Genomic DNA, 24,487 nt, shown 5'->3' on the forward strand with positions numbered 1-24,487 from the left:
ATGGAGTATTGATCTCGATAAAGACATTCTTTCTATTCGATCACGTATATGCGTGTGCGTGTGTGTATGTGAGACTTTCTTATCTATCCTGTAGTAAGTAATTCGTTATGTGATTACAACGGCTGTTTCAGTAGCTATTGCCGGTTTTCTCAAATGTTTACAATTATAATTTTGATTTCATACGTATAGATTATATAACTATGTTTATTTCGAAGATACTTGATAAATAGCCGTTGATTTATTGTACAGATAAATCGCAAAATAAGAGTACATATGTGTCCTTCGACGAGGTAGCAAAATACAAATTAGCATTTAGGTCAAAATGAGTTCAGACATTTAGTACAATTTATCTGTATAGATTCTGATATATTCAATACTAGTCTATACTGATCAAAGTACGGTTTTATAAAATTATTCAGGCCTTTATAATACGTTGTGTGGAAACCGAGATAGTTGATATAAGTGTCATTTATGATAAATGTCGTCAAAGTATCAGATAAGCAAGGCATTTGTATGCTTAAAGGTTTCCTGATCGTGCAAGATTTCGCGAGACAAACAATGTGCAGTGCTGTTCGTATCGAATCACTTTAGAGCATGCATCGACGCTTAAGGTCAACATTCTGAACACCTGTATTGCAATGCACGTGTCAGTAGTGGCCAAACCTTTTTATGGTACGGACCATATATGACCTATTAGATATACGCGAGAGCCACGTCCTCTATCAGAGCAGTATTTTGTACATGTAATTTAAACCATTCGAGTTGTGGATTCTTTACTTATTTTGAGTCGTGTAGTGTTTATTATATAATCTGTTTCTTACCCTGAATTTGTGTCCAGGAACTTGATAAATCTGTGGTCAAAGCAGGCAACCTCGACGACGGACCATACATAATTTGGTTAACGTTGTTTTCTGCATCTGAATCATATATGGATTATTATCTTAAGCACATAAGAAATAGTAATAATCTTAACGTTATTTAAAATTTTGTAGTTTTACGCCTTAATCATACTGATCTCACTAGTCTATAGTAATAAATCCAATATTTTTATAAGCAGAAGCATATTTGAACGCGCATGTAGTGTAAGACGCGAATTTACCAATGAAAGTATATTTAGCAAAATAAATTTTGGCGTTTAATGGATAATATTATGCTCTAGTTTCGCTATCCCGATGAATTGAAACCAAGGTCAACAATAGCGTGTCGGTAATTACTACTTATTAGTCATACACGGGAGTTATGTAAACAATGCTTTTAAAACAGATAAGTCATAACGCCAGATACGTTTGTTTGCAACGTTGAATTGAATCTATGAAAAGAACTGAATCAGTTCATCGAGATAAGAAATTTTTACTACGTAAGCTAGAAACTTACCAACTTCCCCGTTATCGGGCTCGTCGACGCTATGGTAACTAGAAATTGAACCCGTACTATAGTAAGTCGACCTCGCGGAGGTCGCTGAATAAAAGCTATCTAGCCTGTGTCTTCTCTCCGTTTCTGTTTCTAGAGTAATACTTTCACTTATGATTTCGCTATCTTCACAGCCATCGAAAGATGCATCCAAAATGGCAGCGTCCCCGTCGAGTGCGTCGTGGAAACTTTTCGATTCGCTAATCTTGCTACATCTAAACAGAAAATATAACTATAATTACACGTCTTTCCATAGCGCTTGTTTTCAAATAACCTGTAATTATAAGCGTTTTATCTACGTTCCAATAACAAAATTTTTGTATCTAGTGATTTTTTTTTGTTTAAATACGCGTTGCTATTAAACGTTGGACGAAGGTGTTATGTAAACATAGATCTATAAATACATTATTAAATAGGTAAAAAAATATGAAATGTGTAAAGCCTGTATAAACGTAGATGGCCTTCCATTGAATGTAGATTTAGATAAGTCTCATTTGCTAAAGTATATACGTTATCTTCATGCGTTTAGCTTCGCTTACTATTACTTCACGTTTCTCATTAAATATTATTTATAGCTATAATATAACTTTTGCTCGTTTAAGATGGAAACGATAGATGACCATCGCTTTTGTACAGTCTTTACGCATACAACAATTAACAAAAAATACATTATAGCTATAGTGAAGTGCAGACAATTTCGAGCAATTGCATTTCTAGATTTGCTTCGGATAGGGAAGACTAAAATGAATTTTGAATTGTATAGAATTAATGTAGATTCTCTCTTTTCACAGGATGACTAAAAATATAATTGTTGGAAACTCTTGCACGACACGGTACTCGGAGTAACGCAGAATTTACCGGTCCAAGTCGTCCCCGTAGCTCCTGGAGTGCGATATTTGTGTCTCCTTGGTGTATTCGTTATAGGTCTTGCCATTGCCTAAATTTTCAACGGACGGTACTCTATCGCAGGGCAAATACGACACTTTGCCTTTGTATGTTCTTAACCCTATGAGACGCGCGACGCTCCATACGGTGAACCTTTGGCCACCGATGGCACGCAAACGTTCGCTTTCAATATCAATGTCAGCGAGTAATCCCCAGCCAACAGACAGAAACGAAAATAGAATTTGGTTCCTGGTCTCAACGCGCACCAAGTCCATTTGCGCTTTCTTGGACTTCACCACGGACAGGGCGCTGACCAAAAGAGGGTTGTAATCGTACGGCTCCCTGAAACAACAATTCGTTGGTCTCTATAATACTTAAATACCTTCTAAATATTATAAAAATTAGAAAGAAAATTTGCGGGACCATTTCATCCTCAAAGAACAATTTTTAAATTTTGGAGGCCATCGCGAACCTATTTTAATTATTTCGATACAGAAAGTATCACTCTTCGAATTTGCTTTGAACTTTATTTTTCAAAAGATGATGTTGCGTGATACAAACAATTAATTTTTAGATGGAATTTTAAGTTTTCGAGATAGAATTTCATACTTTTTACAGACAGACAAGATAAGTTAGATGTTGACACGTATATTCAAGATCGCTTCGTTATAAAATTTGCGATCTCGTCTGGTCGATTCCCATTGGAGTTCATTACGCGCTGCAGCCTGATGTAGGTTAGCTATTTCTTAATTAATTAACGATCAGAAGGCATAGTTTTTATCGCACTACGTCTCCAGAATTTTAATTCTAGGAGTACGATCGTGTTAATCGTTTGTAATTAGTCCCTGCTCTTATTTTGAAGTTTCAAACCTAGAATCAATTACGTACTTTAAGACACTTTTAAATAGACTTATAGATTAGTACTGTTTATATTTTAATGTTACCAAGAATAATAGTTTCGGTAATTTTAGTGGAACTTTAAAGCAGTATCTGTCTTCGTTCTTACTAGAATTCATTTCGACAGTAACACGATGAGAGATTGAACGTTACAACAAGAATCAAGGAAACAAGTTACAGTATGATGTAATGTTATATAAAGAAGAAACAAATTATAGTCGATTGATGTGTGAACAATTAAAATTCCACGAACCGTTTCTAGTTATAACGATCAATTTATATAAATTCGAGATCAAGTGGCTGTACCGTAAAGTTTCTAGTTAACTTCTCTTTATTTTTTAAATCACCAAGAATTTACAAAGAGAAATAAAGCTTGAATTTATCGAATCTCTCGACATAAAAAAAGTGTTCTTATATACAAATTTTGTCCACCGTATAATCTTTATACTCGAATCTATCATGCATATTTTTATTGCTCGAAGTTTGAATAGCAAACGTTGGAATACTTTCGTGGCGCACGGTCGGGATTAACGACCGTTCGAGTATTATCGTTTTCAAAGTCATCAAACAGGGGCATGTACCCTCGTTAGCAGGTAGCTGATCACCGATCGCGAAATGAACGGGCAACACGCATTCCACAAACTAGTAGTACACCAAACGCTAGCGAGGACGGATCGGTCGTGTTAAAGTTCAAAGACGCCAGAATTTGGCAAAACGTGATACTACATTTGCCACGATAAAATTACGTGCAACCATATTCCATTACACACAATAATTAGATAGTATTATGGCAAATATAGTCCAATCACATTTTGCTCAGTTCTGAAAAAAAGTATACACGAAAAACTCGTGCTACGTAGTGTTGTGTTGTCAGTGTTGTGCGTTGCAATAAAATAATGAGTGGATCGACTGGTCAAGTTTAAACTGGTGTTACAATTCGTAAAATTTGTTACGGAGTTTAGCATTTTGAGAAAACAGCTCTTGAGGATCAAAATGCTGCATCTCCTTCGGGGGTTACGCTGACATATATTTATTCCTCGAGGCAGGTATTTGCATTCCCAAACCTCCGATGTTATCCAAACACTGTGTCATCCTACGTCCCTGTATCATCGAACCTGTACCACGCTTCGAAACACAATTTCCTAAATCCTACCCCATTTTATCGCCCTCGATCCGGCTAGAAAATTCTTTACAAATAGAAACAATTTCTACGGAAGAGAAATATTCAATCTCTAAATCTTTATTTGTCTTTTGATACTCACTGAACGGAGCAAATAGTATAACACAAAATCACACGAAAATTTAGAAAATAATGAAATTTTTTAAATGCATAGAGCATATGTTAATTCATCTTTCCTTTTCACATTCGTTTTGTCTACTTATGTGTATTCTATTTACGCGAGATACATAGTGTGTACAAATTGAGTGCATACGTACTTGATTTTAATGCCTTTCTAGAGATTATAGATAATTAAGCTTAGGATTGTTTTGCTACGTTCAATCTCGTAATAAACTTGTTTGATATGATAAATTATACTCGAAATCAAGATGCACCCATGTAACGTTCCAAACAATATTGAAAGGATAATTGTTTTTGTTATCTATCTAAATTTAATACACTCGTATTTGCAAGATTAGATATGCTGTAATGACTTACGATAATAAAAATGGCAACTTGTACTTATATTGTACAACATATTAATGGCATAATTATTTATTTATTACCTACTCGTTGAGAAATACAATTTTATTCTATAATTTAACTTCAACTTCCGTTAAACGAGGAACGGATATAGGGTTGTTTATCTTTCATTCATTGTTTGCTATATCCATTTAAATAAGAATTATAGCTGTCCAAATTTTATGACGTACAGATCATTAGAAGTCAAATAATGGTACTAAAAATGAAAGTAATATTTGTTCGCAGTTTGAAAATTTAAGCCTTGAACAAAAAGCTAACATCAAGTTTTGTCTTAAAAATACACACGTATTGTGATAATTTATTATCTTGTACACAAGCCTATGACTCGTACGAACAATTTAAGGTTGGTCAGAATCATCGAGAATTGTCAGGTTGAATCAAATCATTTATCAGCACTAATAATAATGAATAAATAAATATACTTCGATAAGTAAAATTGTGCAGTGACCAATGTTGGAGTAAATACTGTTACATAATTTCGTGAAATAAAATGCAACATCGATGTACGTTTTATAGCCTCAAGAAACTATCGGGATAAAAACTATACTCTTTTCGGGGTGGTTATGTATATTTTATGGAGCTGCTATTTTTATTGCGAAACTTTTTAAAACAGCGAAATTTTTCGTGACTTTACGAGATAAACGGAAGGCAGCCAACAAGCGGAAAATACATATGATTATTTGAATGTACATGAGTAATGGATGCTTGTGAATACGGTTACGAACGCGGAAGTTTCACAGCAATTTGAAGCCGACTAATCGAAAACATCTTAACTCGCAGAAAACGATAATCTCGGTTCGATATGTTACGACGAACAGTCTGAATGAGTAATCAAAATTTTTCGCGATCTATTTCGATGATCGAAAACTTTTATTTATAATTTATTATACTTCTAAAACGTTGATTGTTGTTCCAATGTCCGTCATAGCTGCAGAATTACTCCCTAAAGTTTCTGATATCTATTTGTAAACGCCCTGTATAAAAGATCGTATATATTTTGCAGAAACAACGCGTAAATGTGATTGTTGTTTGAAATAATTGCATAATGCCGTCGAAGTGCATGGAAATGTACAAGTGTTTTTAGCGTTGTTCGACGCTTTGATTTTTACAGCGCGTACCCATGCTCATGTGCGTGCTTGTTACGCCTTCATCGACAAATTAATGGTGATGAGGAATATTAGGAGTGGATAGGAGATGGAATTATGAGCCTTCCTGTTGTCTCCTACCGCTATATTTACACAAACGTACATACGTAATCACGAATAATTTAACTCGCGTCGATATCGAAGATTTGCAAAGTACGTATAAAAAATAATAGAAGAAAAATATTCATATTTACGAATAAATGTAAAGTAAATTAATATATTTCATACATGCTTGACTTAATATCATCTATTACATTCTGTATATTGTAGTTTTGAGTCGTAACGATGCAAGTTCCATCGTAAAAAAATAAATAGTTTCAATAGTTTCGAAATTCCTTAAAAATACGAACGAATTTATATTGAAGAAATAAAAGTGACAAAGCCCCGAGTAAATTTGTCTAATGGTCGAGTAATGTAATTCTTTACGTGAATAGTTTTACTAGAAACGGTTGAAGTATTCGAGCAGTCCAGGTGGAAATAATATACTAACGATTTCAGATAAAAAGAGTTAAAGAAATGGAACGGACAATCAAGTTACTCGAAATATTAACTCGAACGATCGAGAGTGCTCGGCGTCGATGTCGATAAAGCGAGCTTGGCTTGGCTCGAATTTCGACTAATCGGACAGCTTTGCTATTAGGTCGATTGGGTCGATTTATCGTCTGTTTGTGGCGGTCGACCGAGTTAGCGGTAACTCGTTAGGAATATGAAATGACGGCGCGGGCACACTGTTGTTGAACTAGTCGCCGACAAACTGTGAGTTTGTTGACTGGAAAATTTACAACGCGTGCAGTTATCCGACGTATCGTAGGTATACAATGAAATTTAAGTGCTGGGGAACGCTCACGCGAAAACTATTTTGCGTGTGCGCTAGAACTTCCGGGATAATTGGAGGACACTAAGATAATCGAGTAATTACATTATCGCTAGCAGGAAGGCCGTGAAGTATAGAACATTATTAAAAAAAAAAGATGGAATAGGTATTTTCAGAAGTATGTAAAAACATGTGAATTATTTCCTTCGACATCGACTTCTACATTTTTATTACAACTTCTAGTAATTTATTCGACGATTTCACGTTATTCTCGTCTATTTTCTTAGATCATTGTCGTCTAAATTTCTAAAACATGTAGCATTGTGAGAAAGTATTGAGTACATTTCACCATTGTTGTATAATTGTATATAGGTACAAAATTCACGAAGGAAATGCTGTTTAGATAATTAAATATTAGACTCAACGCTGTTTAGACAATGTTTCACTGTGTTTAATTCATGGTATGTAATCGTTCTTCAGATTTGATTCCAGACCGCATCGTAACGTTACCCGTCGTGTAAAATTGAAACAAGCGACGAACGAATGATTTGGAACGAAGCCACGCGTGTAGATCGCAATGAGTTACCAATCACGAAATTTATACCAATCTATATGATGAATTGACAATATTGATGAGTCTTAAACGATGTTTTGTTGCGCGCATTTGAGTAATTAACCTTTTGCACTGCGATGGTATTCGGCACAACGAACCAATATTCTTTAGACTTTGATACAAACGGGGGAGGGTCAATATTTTCGAACGCAGCTGTCTTTTTCTATTCGTAATTCGAGACTTTGTTAACGCAAATTCTATAGCTAATAGATTATATTCTCAACAAAATAAAGAAAAATCACTCGTAGCCTAAAAAATATAAATTCATAATGCAAAGGGTTATATACACCCCTCGCAAAAGAAGCAAATAAACACGTATGGACGAGTTAAAAAAATTAATTCCCCAAGATTGGACGTCAAAGAAAAAAAAAATCTAGATGCTCTCGAACTATAACGAGGCTGTAAAAATAATTTCGATTCTCTGTGAAAATAATGTATCGTTTTCGCGGACAATTTGAGGGTTTTTGGCGTGGCAGTGAACGCGAATTAAATAATGTAAACCGCGGAGCTAGTTGTTCGAGTTTTACGATCGCGAATTCGAGCGCGGATAAGTTGAACAGAACAGTTAAAGAGTAAAGTAACGACTTCCTCGGGACTACCGTGAGCCAAGACGCGGTATAAATCGTTGATTTGGATTGAACCATAAAAAGAAGAACTTACTGTTTGGCGTACGCGATGGATTTCGCCAACCCGTTCCCGGAGCCGCACGGTATCACGCCGAGGGGCAATTCCCTGAGGGCCTTTTCCCAATCGGGCCTTTGGAAAAGGCCATTCACTACCTCGAACACGATACCGTCGCCCCCGACCATCAACAGCCCACTCCATTGATAAATGTCCCTCGTACGCACGAACTCGCGAGCGTAATTGGGACACTTGGTGATGTGCACCTCGTAAGGCCTCTCCGCTTCCGACAGAATCGGATGGATCCTCTTCTGGAACGTTTCACGGCCCCTTCCGGGCCCCGACTTCGGATTGAGCAAGACAAGGAGCTTTCGCTGCTCGCTAGGGCAAGCTGGAACAGTTTTAAAAGACACGTGTGAAAGTGGGAAGTCGCCTCGGATGCCTCGGACGGTTCGTTGCTACTTGAGAATCTCTCGACGATTACGTGACACGTAATGCAACGGGCGTGTTTAATCTTTAGAACCCCGGCGCCGCAGTCGCTGCACCAAATCCCTTGCGGAGATTTCTCCGCAGTATCCCTCTCGGACGCGTCTGATTATGGAGACCGAATCGTCTCTTTTGTTTTCCTTACAACACGTCGACCGCCAAAGTAATTGTAAACTACAGTAACTTAATATTTTTCTTGGTACTTGTATTCGCGAGCTCGCTGAAATTCGTGAATCTTATTCAAATTTATTTCCTTCGACATTTCGACTTGAGAATTTGTGTTGTTTTATTGTCAGAATTTCTGTCAGTTATATACAGGGTGTTCAGCTACTCACCATGAAAAATTTTAATGGGAGATTCTAGAGGCCAAAATAAGACGCATTGTTTAAATTTTGAATCACTAAAATCCTCCAATTCGTCCAGAAATTATGACTTTTTAAACATACGCATGAAATTTCGGGGAAACATTTCTAACCACACAGTATATGTATATTTTCGGTAAGGAATTTTTTTCTCGAAAGCGCGTAGGATTTCGGGGGTATGTCTATTGACCAAAAATTATTGTAATTGATCCCTGCAACCTAAAATAATTTTTTTAGAACGATTTGAAATTTTTTAATAACTTTTAAAGGAAGCCTCAATCAAGAAATTGATATTCTTAATTTTCATCTTATTTTGGCTTCTAGAAACTCCCATTAAAATTTTTTCCAGGGGTGGCGGAACATCCTGATCAGGTTCATTTATCTAATTAAAAATGACTCTGAGCATTGCTGTACTACCGAACACTCGAAATAAATACTCGAAAGTTTCTGATTTCAAGCCTTTATACTCCCTTTATAGTTTATTTTCAGCGCTAACGTGAAACCTATCGCACAGGTTGTGTCGTGAAACAGTCTCGTATACTTTGTTTAAGTACCTTTTGCTTTCCTTTCCATTTTGAGAATGAAATCGTTAAATAAAAAGCATAAAATAAATGTTTAACAACGATTCTTACTTATTAACTTTGTTAAAAATGGCAATTTTTATACTTTTGCACCGTGTATACGATTGCAACGTGCTGCACAGCTGAAAATGTAGCTTGAAACTTGTAAAAGATTGTATGTCAAGGAGATTCTTGTGGAAATGGGTTACACTCAGTTAAATGTATTGCACGTCCATCTCGTGAATTCTGGGTAACACCGGATATCCGACGCAATAGTTTGTGTCTCGATACTCGGAAAACGTCGGCGCAAATAGCTAGTACCACTTTGTAATGTTCGAACCAAAACGTTCCACGGAAAAATCGACCATAGAAAGACCTAAAACTACGCGTTTTACAATAGAATATCTCGATCGCTGATTCGCGATTTTATTTCGACGCTCAAAACTCATTTGCATTTCGTATACGGTCGATCAATTGTAAAAAATGTTCACTTTCGTTTCAATTTGTATGATATAAGACCAATTTCCTGGTCCGTGCAAATGCCGACTGGATTCATAAGAGAAAATAGGTTGCCGGAATTGCAACGAGGAAAGTCGTAACTTTCGAGCAAAACTGTTTTCCATTGAACAATTTGTACAGGCTCCGGTTGGATTTACGTAAACGTTGCAGTCATGAGTCGTTAAACGTAACCAGTGAAAGTACAGATAAAGCGAGACTGAGAACGAAGTCTCGATGAAAATCTAAGGAAAAATCTTACTCAATCGTTTGATAATCGTTCATCTTCTCTGCGTCGTTGATTGCCTTTCGATACCCATATATGCGACACGAAGGTAGCTATTTCCAGCGTCGGCAATACAAAATGATGATTACTGCCTACATTAACGTACATTACTTTGATTTATACTCGCTGATTACGTGACTGTGTATTCTAAGTTCGTTTTCGCTTTTCGAACGCAGTTTTTAAAGACGGTTATCCGTGGAAATTCTAGTGGGCAGAGGATGTTGGCTAAATTTTCATTTATTTCATCGATTCGACACAGTATGCAGTAGTCTATTATTTTCTCGATCACTCGAATGAACATACGTTAAAATAAAACATCGAGCGCCAGAAGAGTAGCTTTTGTAGCTTTTGTAGCTTTCATTTTATTTCGATTCAAAGTTCCCGTCGCTCTTATTGGGAAACAATGTAGATATTTTTTTCAAAGACCTTTCAGGAACGAAAAGTAAAAAGGTTGTAGAACAAAAGCTCCAGCGCGATACGAAAGTGATTCAACGAACTGTGTCGAAGTAATACAGGAGCAAGAGTCCGTTTTTACGTGACATTAAAAAATCTCTTATAATGCAATTGATAAGCAGACACGCGATTTTAGTGGCTCTTAACGTTTCGAAAGAAATTATTCGTATACAAAGTAATAGAATAAACGACATCTGCAATTGGAATGTCGTGACAAGACGACATTTAAATTTTCACGATGATAAAAGTCGTGACTTTACGTCGCGTTAAAACGGACCTTTACTCCTACAAGAGATCTATGGCACGGTTTATTGGCGCGGATGTTGGGTTCAATGTTGGTGTTCTGGTGGAGACGCACATTAATTTTAATACTCTTCCGACCTTACCCCCCTCGTAAATCTTGCACACAATGGGCAGAAATCATGCGTCTTGCGTCATTGACCTACCACATTTCTCAGCTAATTATCGCGCATTCCCATTTCACTGATTTCACGAAGATCAACACGTTAAACGTTGTGTCAGACTCTGAGGAGCCGATATTGAATTTTTTTTTTTTAACGATTAAACTCGAAATTGTCGAATCTGGGGCCCAATAAATCGAGTTCTTGCCTAAAACGTTCACATGGCCGCGATGCTGAGGATGTAACGAGTAACGCGACGTAATCAGCAATTTTATGTAGGTCATTTCCAGATTAATTTGGCCCCCGGCCACGTAGCCGATACTTTAGAAAAATGTCGAAACACTTTCGGGCGACGCTGAGACGAGACACTTGCGACCCAATTGTTCTTCTGTCTCGCGACTTACGTACGCTCCGGGTACGTCATTCGATTCGTATCGATATCGTTAATAAGGTCGTAAATAAAAGTTTCATTCAGCCCGGGAATCTGGCCCCGGATTCATTCAGATGGAAACCACGTATGGCTATAAACGTACGTTACGGAGATGATTTAGGAACACGATCTCGGGCGTTTCCATTAAATTTTAACGTATTCGATTAATCGCGAGGATGCTGGTCAAGTTTAAGTTATGTACGAACTACTGTTTTAATGTCGAGTGGAAAAATCACGAGGTTCTGAAGTAAAATTTGTATTATTTTTTTTTAATTTGATACTGTTAGAGGTACCAAAATGGAGTTCAACGCGTCAAAATAGCAAACAAAATAAATATATCTATTCTCTCGTTGCTCGTATTCCATGGTGATGCACAAAGTTATTCACGAAAAAATTAATATCTCTACCCGGTTTAGAGATACATCTTTTTTCAGTTACACGGGTCACCCTATACAGGGTGTTCGGCCACCCCTAGGAAAAATTTTAATGGGAGATTCTAGACGACAAAATAGGACGAACATCAAGAATACCAATTTGTTGATGGAGGCTTCGTTAAAAAGTTATTAACGTTTAAAGTTCCGTTCGTACTGAATTTTTTTCTCGAAACTGGGTAGGATTTCGGGGGTATGTCTATTGACCAAAAATGATTGTAATTGACCCCTGCAACCTAAAATAATTTTTTTAGAATGATTTGATATTTTTTAATTTTGTCGAAAAATTTCACACCTTCTCGAATTTTTTTCTCGTAAGTGGGTAGGATTTCGAGGATATGTCTAATGACCAAATATGATTGTAATTGACCCCTGTAATCGAAAATAATTTTTCCAGAACGATTTGAAATTTTTTAATTCAATTTTTAATAACTTTCTAACGAAGCCTCAATCAAGAAATTGATATTTTTGATTTTCATCTTATTTTGGCCTCTAGAATCTCCCATTAGAATTTTTCTGAGGATTGGCCGAACACCCTGTATAGAGTCGCGTTATATCTGATCGATTCCTGCAGAGTCACTGTATGTTCGATCCAATACGGCTCGCAATTTCTTCCACGACTAATCTTTCTTTCCGGCTATAATAACAGAAGGCTAGTCGATAAGATACGAAAGGATCTAACAACGATTCTTGCGTCATAAGATACACGAACCGGTAATGATAAGTCTGCACTCATCGATAGTTCGATAATTGCAATGATGTATCAATGCACATGGAAGTTTTGGAACGATACGGTGAAATCAAGATTTACCTAATATATAAGAACGTTAGTCCGAGGAATATTGCATAGAAAGGGTTCATGAGCTCTATTAAAGTGTCACAAAGAGTTCGTGGAAAATGAAAGATAAGAACCACTGGTTTAAACGACCAGAAACTTTATTCATCGCAGTTTTGTTCGTTAGCTTCCTCCGCTGTGCGTCCCTCGTTAACTCTTTGTCCCGGTCGTTTCTTGCCGGTGTTCTAATTATTATGACACGGACCGTTCTTGGATTACCGTTTCCCACATCCACACACCAAGCGTCAACCTTCCAAGTCTGTTCGTACATGCACGATTTATCATGCCTACGCGTGCCTTCCTGACGCCATATTTGTTTCCTTCGTTCTCTGCTGTGTGCATCTTATAATATCACAAAAATTTTAACTGGATAAAAAAAAACTCATTAATTTATAGAAAATAAAACCGAGTGAGACGAAGTTGAAAACATTTTGTTATATAAAAATTTGAAATAGAGGGTTTTTATTTTTGAACGAGCACTGTTATTGCCAAATAGCTATTATTTTCTCGACTTTCGTAACATACGTTTCGAACCGTCGAATGTGTTTTTTCAGTACAAATTTTTTTGGAGTAAAAGATATATGGACTATCGATTATTTTTTACAAATTGTCGTAACATTCCATTTACGAAAAAAATTGTTTGGAATCTCGAGAATTTTAAAAAGCATTATACATTATAATCATGACTCTAATGTCTTTTAATCGTCAACTAAGGAAATAAATATTTATCAGGCAACGGGTAAAACAATTTCAAATTTAAAAATGCATTTTTTTACGTAAGACCGACATCAACGTAAAGTAAAACAAATGCCTGTATTTTTGGAATATTCATCACGAAATCGCATCGATAGTTTATGTTTTAAAAGGTCGCTTCGAGGAAAACATTTAATCTTAACTTTTTAAGTGATTTTAAGTTAGAAGATAATTTTAATCGCTTAATCATTTCTTTATCTCTTTTCCATGCTCATCTAATACGATTGTTTCTGTGATTTTGTTGTGACAACGTCAACAAATCTAATCAAATAGAAATGTTCGTTCTGTTTAAGAATTCTCGAAAACACGATCACTGTTTGGAAGTCCAACGTGGACTAGATAAAATGTTATTAATATTTCCATGTAGACACGTCTCTCAGTATGGAGTGGCGTATGCAAATCTCATCTATTGAGTAAACTTCGCGCCACCTTAACTAATCAATCCTTGGTTGCAGTTCTTGTTATTTCAATCGCGTCCAAACCGAAGGAGCGGTTCGGTAACCCTCAAAGTTTAGTTAATCGATACCAAGCACTTGTAGCTACACTCCGATTCTACATCCTATTTCAATATTCATTCAGTGTTCTTCAAATTTATTCACACGCGTTCAAACCGAGTATACAGGATGTTCGGCTACACCTGGGAAAAATTTCAATGGGAGATTCTAGGGGCCAAAATAAAACGAAAATCAAGAATATCAATTTCTTGACCGAGGCTTCGTTAAAAAGTTATTAAAAAATTAAATTAGAAAATTTCAAATCATTCTGAAAAAATTATTTTTGGTTGCAGAGGTCGATTACAATCATTTTTGGTTATTAGACATACCCTCGAAATCCTACCCACTTTCTAGAAAAAAATTCGAGAAGGTGTGAAATTTTTCGACGGAAAAAAAAAATTTCAAATCGTTTTAGAAAAATTATTTTCGGTTGCGGGAGTCAATTACAATCATTTTTGGTCATTACACATACCCCCGAAATCCTACTCAGTTTCGAGAAAAAAATTCCTTACCGAAAATATAATTTCTGGCCAGAAATGTCTGCCAGAATTTTCATGCGTATCTTTAAAACGTCATAACTTCTGAACGGATTGGACGATTTTAATGTTTAAAAAAGCAAACTACGCGTATTTTGATGGAGAATATATATAAGTCGCAAAAATATTCGAAAAGTTGGTCCTTGACCCCGCAAAATGAGAAAAACCCCATAAAAATGATCCAATTTTCAAACAGCCATAACTCCTACAATTGTGAATATATTTCAATGAAACTTTTTTCTGAAGTAGAGCTCATGGGTACCTACAAAAAAGTATTAGACAACTTTTCTGTAGGGCGTCAAACAAAAATACTAAAAATGAAAAATGAATTTGTAAGAAAAATCGACAGGGGGTAGGTGCCTAAATTTTTCGGCGTCAAAAAAAAAATTTCAAATCGTCTGGAAAAAATATTTTCTTCTGCAGGGGTCAATTACAATCATTTTTGGTCATTAGACATACCCTCGAAATCCTACCCACTTTCTAGAAAAAAATTCGAGAAGGTGTGAAATTATTCGACAAAATTAAAAAATTTCAAATCGTTCTAAAAAAATTATTTTCGGTTACAGGGGTCAATTACAATAATTTTTGGTGAATAGCCCTACCCCCGAAATTCTACCCACTTTCTAGAAAAAAATTCGGTGCAGGTGGAACTTTAAACGTTAATAACTTTTTAACGAAGCCTCCATCATCAAATTGGTATTCTTGACTTTCGTCCTATTTTGGCCTCTAGAATCTTCCATTACAATTTTCCCCAGGGGCTGAACACCCTGTATAATGAAATATTTGTGAAACGTTCTACCCTGACAATCATGAATCTTTACAAGTTTGTAAACAAAAATGTTCTAAAATACTAACTATATTAATTAAGGGTTACATTAAAGTGAATAAGAATAAAGTATGTCCTACTACGGGGTGGACAGATTGTTATGAGCAACTGTATTTATTAATCATGTTTGTCCAACGCCTATGAGTGTTCATCGCAGGAAGTGATCGATGAAACGCTTGCAAACGTTCGTGGCATTGAAAGGGTTGAAGTAGCCATTTCCTTGAACGTTCCTCCACGACTCCAGCTTATTTTCGATCCTTTGCCATTTAACTCTTCCAGTCTAATTCACATCTCGAATTGGCGTAGAAAAATATTTGTCATGGTTTTCAGTAACGTGAGACAAATTGGAGGAATCATCTCGCGTCTAATTGGTTAAAACTTGAACAACAACTCGTCAGAAAATGGTTCGTTTGAGACGTATCTTCCATCGAATACAACATCTTTTTAACGAATCCTCATCGACCCAGATCTTTATTTACATTCTCTAAAAATTACGTAATCCTTCTAAATCGCTCTCATTCTTGTTTCAAAAGTTGTACTCGCGGACGAAGAGTGCAAATTTCCGTCGACAGGACTTTTATATTTAAAAATTCAGCATCCGCGATGATTGTGACTCGCGTAAAGTTCGTTTCCTTACAGAAGTTTCAATGTAAAACTTTTCTGGGTACACGTTTAACAGATGCATGCAGTATTGATCGCGAAAGTATGGCCAAATATTGCCGATAACATCCATTCCTGATCGAATATTGATATCAAAAGCATTCAGCCTTCTATTAGGGGCATCGAACAAACGAAAATAGCACACGGTAAATAATTCATATTCATCGTTGTATTAAATAATCTCTGCAAGACTCGTAGACTCGTTACAACGTTCTCGAGTATTTAATCTCTAATGTTTGTAAATGTTGTATGGTGATTACATCAATTAGTGTTAATACACTGATTTGCAATTTTGTACTAAAAGGATAAACGCCATCTGGTAACACTTTTTAGTTATCAGCTGTTTCGCGTGCAACAACGTACTTATGAAGCTACAAGGATCGCAGAGATTGTTATACCAAGCGCAATAAATGTAAATTTAATTCATCGAATATGAATTTTCATCGAGCAATTTGTCTAATTTTAAACAAACCATCCTATATCTATGGTAGGCTACAGAGTTCCGAGATACTTGTACGGACTGAATTATGAACGAGTTAGAGATTTTAGCGTCCAAAAGAGATTATTTCGGGTGAACCTTGAACTGTTGACATCCTACACCCAAGGATACTACGATCACCTTCGTTACCTAAAGTTCTCACGAGATCGGTACGTTTGTTCCCGTCTACTAAAAGCGAAACGCTGCTAGTAAATGATATCTTCATCCGTACACGCGAACTGTCGTATCTGCTCGTACATATTTCACACGTTGCAACCCAATATCCGACACGAAAGATTAAATGATACACTGGTATTGCTTGTGTTCGTAAATTACCGACCGAAAGATTATTCGATATGTTAATGCTGAGAATTGATCACGCTGGATGAGAAAGTGATCATGTGTAACGTACAAGGTGAGCCAATAAGAACTTGACGAAGTTCACTTTTTCTTAAGTTCTTTATTTTTGGGGCAAAGGTTTCGAGAGGACTGATCAGTAAGACTTTCTAGCAGGCCCTGTTTTAGATGACTAGGATATTAGGAAGTCGGTCGAGCGCTTGTGAGAGCGCGATCCCTCTGGTGGTGAGCATAGGAGACATCTCCACAAATTATTGCTTAAAATGACTCGTTAATGTTGTATGGAAAAATGTTTGAACTTTGTTGTATCGAAGTGATTACAGAAGTAGATCTGACAAAAGGTAGATGTTCGAAAACTAATTAGGTGTGAGTCAGAGGTAAATAATGAAATCATTAAGATGTATGTTTTGCAGTTCTTGTGGAAAGAGGATATTCATTATTGATACATAAACATTGTGAGACGTGTGTACTTGGTACACAAGAGGTAATTGCTTCAACCACAGCTACAAAGAATGCAAGATACATTAATATGCTCTAACAGTAACAATAAATATAAATTCAAACGTTATAATTGGCAAACTTCTGAATAATCTATGTTCCATATTTAATTAAAATATTTGCTTGTGTATATTCTTCGAAAAAGCAATGTTCACAGCTGAAAATATCACGTTAATGTCTGAGAAAATACGAAATATAAAAAAAATTAAATAACATCATGTGAGATACAACTGATAGGCAACGGGTTATATTAGATAATAGTTCTTATCGACTCACCCTGTATAACGCAACAAAATACATAGCTTACAACGCCGTTTAACCTTTTTTATTCGTTCGACCAAAGTCTGCGTGTCAATGAATTGTTTCATTAACATGCATCGTTTAAACATCCTAACGCAACTATAAAAAGATACGCTTATTTTTAGCTGTGTTGTAACTTCGTTACACATTTACGAAACTTACGCGAAACTTTGTTTAACGCGTTTAAATATTTTAGTTCGTCTCGTTTCTGCGATAAGCTGTTCAGGCGATAAAATTATTGCTTATTGGTACTGAATTAATGCGATTTGAAATGAAATCGTGATTCCAGTCGAAACAAATATTGAATTCGCCGATTAATCTTTATCGCGAGGCTTTTAATCGTGCCTGGTCAGAATCTGACATTGAACCTGGCATTCGTAAGAGCAAATAAATATTTTTAGACTTTGGATCTGAATAATAAAAAAGAACGCAATGAATGCGATTTATATTCATAGTCATCGCGTTACACGTTTAACAAGTTCGCTGCTATAGCAACATATTCTACTAAGCGAGTGAAAAACGCCCACAAAGACCACTAGAAAAACATTACAAGTAGTTTAACACTGTTACGATACGGAGTTGAGCAAATTTTATTTTCGAATAACGAATAAAAATGTTAGATTCATTCGTAAGCTAGTTTTGCCTGGATATTTATTTACGGGTTCCAACTTACGAATGAATTTAACAATTTTATTCGTTACTCAAAAATAAAATTTGTCCAAATTTAATATAATACAGTATATTGTAGCTGAGAGGTGGTACGATACAGAGTTGGGCAAATTTTATTTACGAATAACGAATGAAAATGTTAGATTCATTCGTAAGTTAGTTTTGCCTGGATATTGGTTTAAAAAATCTATTTACAGGTTTTAATTTAGGAATGAATTTAACAATTTTATTCGTTACTCAAAAATAAAAGTCCAACTTTAATATAACACAATAGATTGCAGCTGGGAGAATGTAAAATAATATTTTTATTTTGAAACATATGTTTCGTAAATTATAAAAAAAAACACTTGAATTCATAACACAAAGTGTGTTAATTTGTGTTTAAATATATTATACAAAAAATATTTATATAAAGAACGAACCATTATCAGTTCAAAATGTATTGCACGACTTTTATTCACTGAAGCTTTGTCTACACTACCGTTCGAACACGTATGTTACTCACTGTGTGAGAATGTTAATAGTCTCAATAACAAGGCCAACGTAAACATTTTCTGTATGGTAAAATCGATTCCCTTTCGTTTCATTTGCATACGTGGGAGTTCTCGGGATATAATGGCAAAATGACCTTTGCAAAACTTCAGGTATTGCAAACTCATTTTAGACCAGTTAAAGATCAAGTGGAAAACGTCGATGATTATAAATTAAAAAGAAAACGAACAATATGGATTATTTTGATACCTTATCAGTCTCAAAAATTGTTGACAAATCTCAATCCTCAATTATTTTTGGCAGTGTATTATTGTTTTATTTCTATAGTTACATACAGATATAATTAGATACTACTACTATTGTACAGTAATAAAAAAATATGTTAAGCTACTACCGAATAAAATTACTGCAAAAGTGAACTATCATGAACTCAAATTATTTTAAATAGATTGCATGCATGATAAAAATGTTTTATTTCCTTCTAAACTGACACGTGGAAAACTAAACCGTCTTCATTAGAATTTTACAAATCATCGACTACGTTCGATTATTTTTTTTTATAAAGAGCGGATTTGCACGTATCGATTTCCATATTTAGTTCTTTTTATCGTACCAAACATCAAAGCTGACGTCAAACTAGATTTAGCTAATACATTCAAGTTCTTCTTCGGTTAAATATTATTGTTCTACAGAGTATTACGTAAGTGGAAAATTATTGTTTTTCTTAATTCAAAATATAATTAGAAAAAAAATAAACCATTAGTCTGATAGACTAAAACCACCATGAAATAAAAATTAATAAAATGGCATACCTTTTAACAGAAATATTCAATGTTTAGACACTAGTTTTTTTGTTTGGTAGTAGTATAAAATACTTTTGCGATATTAAGTACAAAATATTAATATACTGTTCGAAATAATTGAAGAATATACATATATCAAAAATTATTAAGACATCCTACAAATCAGAAAAATATTTTTACAATAAATAGGTAATTTTATTATTCATTCTCATATCTGACTGAACCAGTACAGTTTCATGTACGCAGACGCATGGTTTTTCCTCTGACACACTTCCTACTAATATAGTTTTTATATTGCATTAATTATACTTTTCTGAGAACTTAATTAGCATCGATCGTAGATGTTAATATTACTACAGCCATTGACTGAAATAAACTGCACATTTTTCTATGGAATTATTTTATTTCCTCATTACATAACTCCTTCGTAAATAGATGGGCGCTTCTTCGGAAAAAATGCTTGGCAGAAAATAATTAGAAGCATTGGAAACGTATTCCAACCAATTAAACGTAGTTTTCTACCTTATTAAAGGACTGTTTATTAGATAATAGACAATGGTAATACGACATACGAGACATTATTTTCTAACTATTTCGACGACAAAGGAAACGCTTTATGAGTCACATCATTCCCACTATGCCACAGGTTGTCGGTGTTATTAAAGAGACAAAGATTTGGCACCGATGCAACGAAATCTTGGAATCGGTTACCTTCGAAATACCGAGTAATGAAGATCTTAAGACAGATTAATAAGTCCTGCTTAATAATCGTTCAAAACTAAAAGATCATTGTGATTTTTTATTGTGGTTACTAGATTGCAAAAACTTAGATATTTTTCTAGATTTTAAATCTTCTGGAAAGTATACAAAAAATAATCGTCAGTATTGAACTGCATTACAGCAGCTATGATTATACGATTCGTTGGTCGTGTTATACAATTGAAAATGGCTACGTCACGCATCAAAAAATAATACCATTGTTGCCATAATGGTGCATGAGAAACGCAGGTGTAATTATCCCTAAATTGTAATTATTTTAAATAGTTCAGACAACACCGTAACTGAGAAAGAGATAAGAGGATAAATATCAAGTTACACAATGAAATATGTTTCATTTTATCTACTTCTAGAATCTAAACTTTTGAAATCAACGAACAAAACCCGCGTATATTTTTTTTAACGTTAATAAATACATCGATAATACGATCAAACAAGTAAGAATATGCTTGATAGTTCTATGTTTGAAATTCAATTTTTCAATGTTTTATTTCGACTTTCTACTTGTATAATAATTTTTAGAACAATACGAAGAGAAAAATGTTTAGCATGTTTCAATGCCAATCATATTGAATCAGCATAAAAATAGTCATATAGTTCGAAGTAATACAAATATTTGATAAATATTTAAATTTAAAATAAATGTTCTATGTTGCAATAAAAATGAAAGAACAGGCATTATCACGATATTAGCAATTAACGAACCCAAGCAATAAATATTGTGACAAATAAAATTTCTTCGTATCCAGTCACGGAAAGTCGAAATATTTCGCAATTTCTTGCAGTATTAAACAAAGAAATCAGATATCGCGTCCAATCACGCAATTGCAAAGATCAAGATTAACGAATTGTGAAATAAATTACATATATGTATCTGGATTTTTTAACAAAGTAATGAGTTCAATTGTAAAAAAATATTTAAACTATTATTAAAATGGCAGAAGATCATAGATCAAAATTACACGTAAGTTTATCAAGTAAGTTCTACATAAAATTGGCAGTATTTAATATTCTTACAGAGAATCGAACACATTTATCATACAACCTCATAAAAATAAAATGCAAAATATAGAATTATGTAAAATAGTTTTTCTTCTCTAAGTACCTCTAAAAACTTTTGCCATTAATTAATCATAAACAGAAAAGCAGGAATAATTTGCCAGGAAAGGTTTGTTGTTATTAAAGGCGTGATAAAAAGTGATCTAATCTAATATCGTATCACGGACATAGGAATTATCGCCAAACTATAATTTTGCATTACAAATAGTGATTATATCAGATGAAAACTTAATAACACATGAAACGCGTTTTGTTCCTACGGCTACACATTCCTCTCTCTCAGAGATTGAAACGATACATTTAATTATTGCAGTAGTTATGTAAAATTTTAATCCTAAAGCATCTCTTATACAGGGTGTTCGACCACATCTGGAAAAAATTTTAATGGGAGATTCTGGAGGCCAAAATGAGACGAAAATGAAGAATGCCAATTTGTTGATGGAGACTTTGTTAAAAAGTTATTAATGTTTAAAGTTCCGCCTGTAGAACGGTGATCTACAAACAGCTGCGTGCGCGTGATAGTGATTCTCATTCAGCATGAGAAGCTCTACTGTTCGCAGATCGCCGTTCTACAAGCGGAACTTTAAACGTTAATAACTTTTTAACAAAGTCTCCATCGACAAATTGGTATTCTTGCTTTTCGTCTTATTTTGGTCTCTAGAATCTCCCATTAAAATTTTCCCCAGAGATGGCTGAACAACCTGTATAGAGCTAATGAAACGTTTAAATACCTATATTTTTGTATTCGCGAGTGAAAAATCACAAGCAGCGACGTTTTTAATTGTAAAGAGCTCTCGCTTCCAGGCTTGTGGATATAAGTACTCTTTGCAAACTGAAAAAATCACACCACCATTCGTGTTGAATAAATGCTTTGTTCAACGATAAGTATCGCTCGTTTGCGACTAATTGTAAAAATACAAGAAGTTTCTTTTGAGTTATTAAGAACAAGTTAAGATTCTAAAGATTCTTTAACTTTAGGATTTTAGCGACTTTCTCGTGGATATGCAATTCACAAGCTTGAAGCAGGAAACGTGCATAACCGGATTCTATTTGAACAAGTTACGCAATGCTTGTGTACAATTTAGCAAGGAGAAAATGTCCACAGTGATTGTCTGGAAAATTTATATTTTTTAGGTTGTATTACTCTGTCGACGATTCGGCTCTATTTCGATCGAATTGTATACTGTTAAATATAAATTATATTGAACAGAAAATCTTATAATAATTCTCGAGATTTCACGAAAGAATGGCTCAAGTACGAAGATAACGTTTTCTGACTATAATGGGAAATAAGAAATACGTGGTATAAATTTGTTACTAAATAAAGAGGAAAAAAAATAATGTTCAAAAAGTCTGAAGCAGGAAGCGAATGCACATAAATTTCACAAGAATTCTGCTACCGGTGAATAATGATTTTTCTGCTTCTCTCGAACGCGGATGTTACGCTGCAGAAAACGCGCTAATAAAAAAAGGAACTCGATTGGAAAAAAAGTTCGTTCCAATAGAGGCTGGCCCAATTTAGATTTATGCTACACCAAATAATTAACGAACCATGCATCTGTAGAATGCATAAAATACCAAACATGAAAAAATATTCCATACCTATTTAAATTAAAATTTCTTCAAACACGCATACTTTTCAAAAATGCTGTTTTTCATGCTGTTTGAATAAATCAATTCTTTTTTACACATTTTTTTCGGTCATTTTCAATATTTTCAGAAAATATGTATTTTCTGTTGGATGTTTAAAAATGTAAAGTAATTCATAAAACTGAATTTTGTTCATTGAAATTCATGAATATACAACGGTCTCTGACGACCCTGAATATTTTCCAAGTAAAAATATGATAATGGACAAATTCTTATCGACGTCGAACAGAAAAGCAACGGAAAATTACGAGTTAGAGTTTAAACAAAGTATATTATTTTTCTTTATGTGTAATATCATTGCAACTTTTTATAGTAATCATTTTTTTAAAAGTATCATTCAGTACCCCAACAAATTTTACAAATAATTTGAACACAAAAATGGTCATATACAGGGTGTTCAGCCACCCCTGGGAAAAATTTTAATGGGAGATTCTAGAGGCCAAAATAAGACTAAAATCAAGAATACTAATTTGTTGATGGAGGCTTCGTTAAAAAGTTATTAACATTTAAAGTTCCGTTCATACTGAATTTTTTTTCTCGAAAATGCGCAGGATTTTGAGGTATGTCTATTCACCAAAAGTGATTGTAATTGACCTCTGCAACCGAAAACAATTTTTCTAGAACGATTTGAAATTTTTTAATTTTACCGAAAAATTTCACACCTTCTCGAATTTTTTTCTCGAAACTGGGAAGAATTTCGGGGGTATGTCTATTCACCAAAAATGCTTGTAATTGACCCCCGCAACCGAAAATAATTTTTCCAGAATGATTTGAAATTTTTTAATAAGTTTTTAATGAAGCCTCAGTCAACAAATTAGTATTCTTAATTTTCGTCTTATTTTGGCCTCTAGAATCTCCCATTACAATTTTTCCCAAGGGTGGCTGAACACTCTGTATGTATATTTTAATTATGTTTTAATATTCCCATAAATCATTGAGAAAATTATGCACAATGTCATGGCCAACTCTTCCTGCAATTTTATTGCATGTATTATACAATCATTACTCTTGAATATAATATCAAGATTATTTAAAGTACATTGCAATTTTTTCCTGTGTTTTCTTCTGAGTATAAAACTGGATTATGGAATCCATTATTTAGTAGCATCTATATAATTATACAATTTGTCTTAGTCCATCGATGAAATCAAATATTGCATAAAGTATTTATTTAAAGAACACAAGAAAGAATTAAAATATGTAGATAACATAGCTTCTGAAATTAATTCAATGCATGATTTTATGCATTGTTTTATTTGAATTTAACTTATTACATTAGTATTCAATGAAAAAGAAAAACATTGTGCCT

The 24,487-nt window shown here is 34.5% G+C and overlaps 1 protein-coding gene across 2 annotated transcripts in view; it reads right to left on the bottom strand.

Annotated features, from left to right (window-relative positions):
* Sk2 (Sphingosine kinase 2) overlaps positions 1-24,487 on the bottom strand; it is a 30,570-nt gene that overhangs the window by 4,207 nt on the left and 1,876 nt on the right. For both annotated transcript variants that reach the window (XM_076763449.1, XM_076763448.1), the window contains 4 exons: positions 8,127-8,478; positions 2,269-2,637; positions 1,375-1,625; positions 822-917 (listed from right to left, as the gene is read on the bottom strand). In XM_076763449.1, the coding sequence (XP_076619564.1) occupies positions 822-917; positions 1,375-1,625; positions 2,269-2,637; positions 8,127-8,478 (1,068 nt within the window). The remainder of the gene's footprint in view (positions 1-821; positions 918-1,374; positions 1,626-2,268; positions 2,638-8,126; positions 8,479-24,487) is intronic.

Source organism: Colletes latitarsis, chromosome 4, assembly GCF_051014445.1.
Source record: "Colletes latitarsis isolate SP2378_abdomen chromosome 4, iyColLati1, whole genome shotgun sequence".
NCBI classification, from domain to species: domain Eukaryota; kingdom Metazoa; phylum Arthropoda; class Insecta; order Hymenoptera; family Colletidae; genus Colletes; species Colletes latitarsis.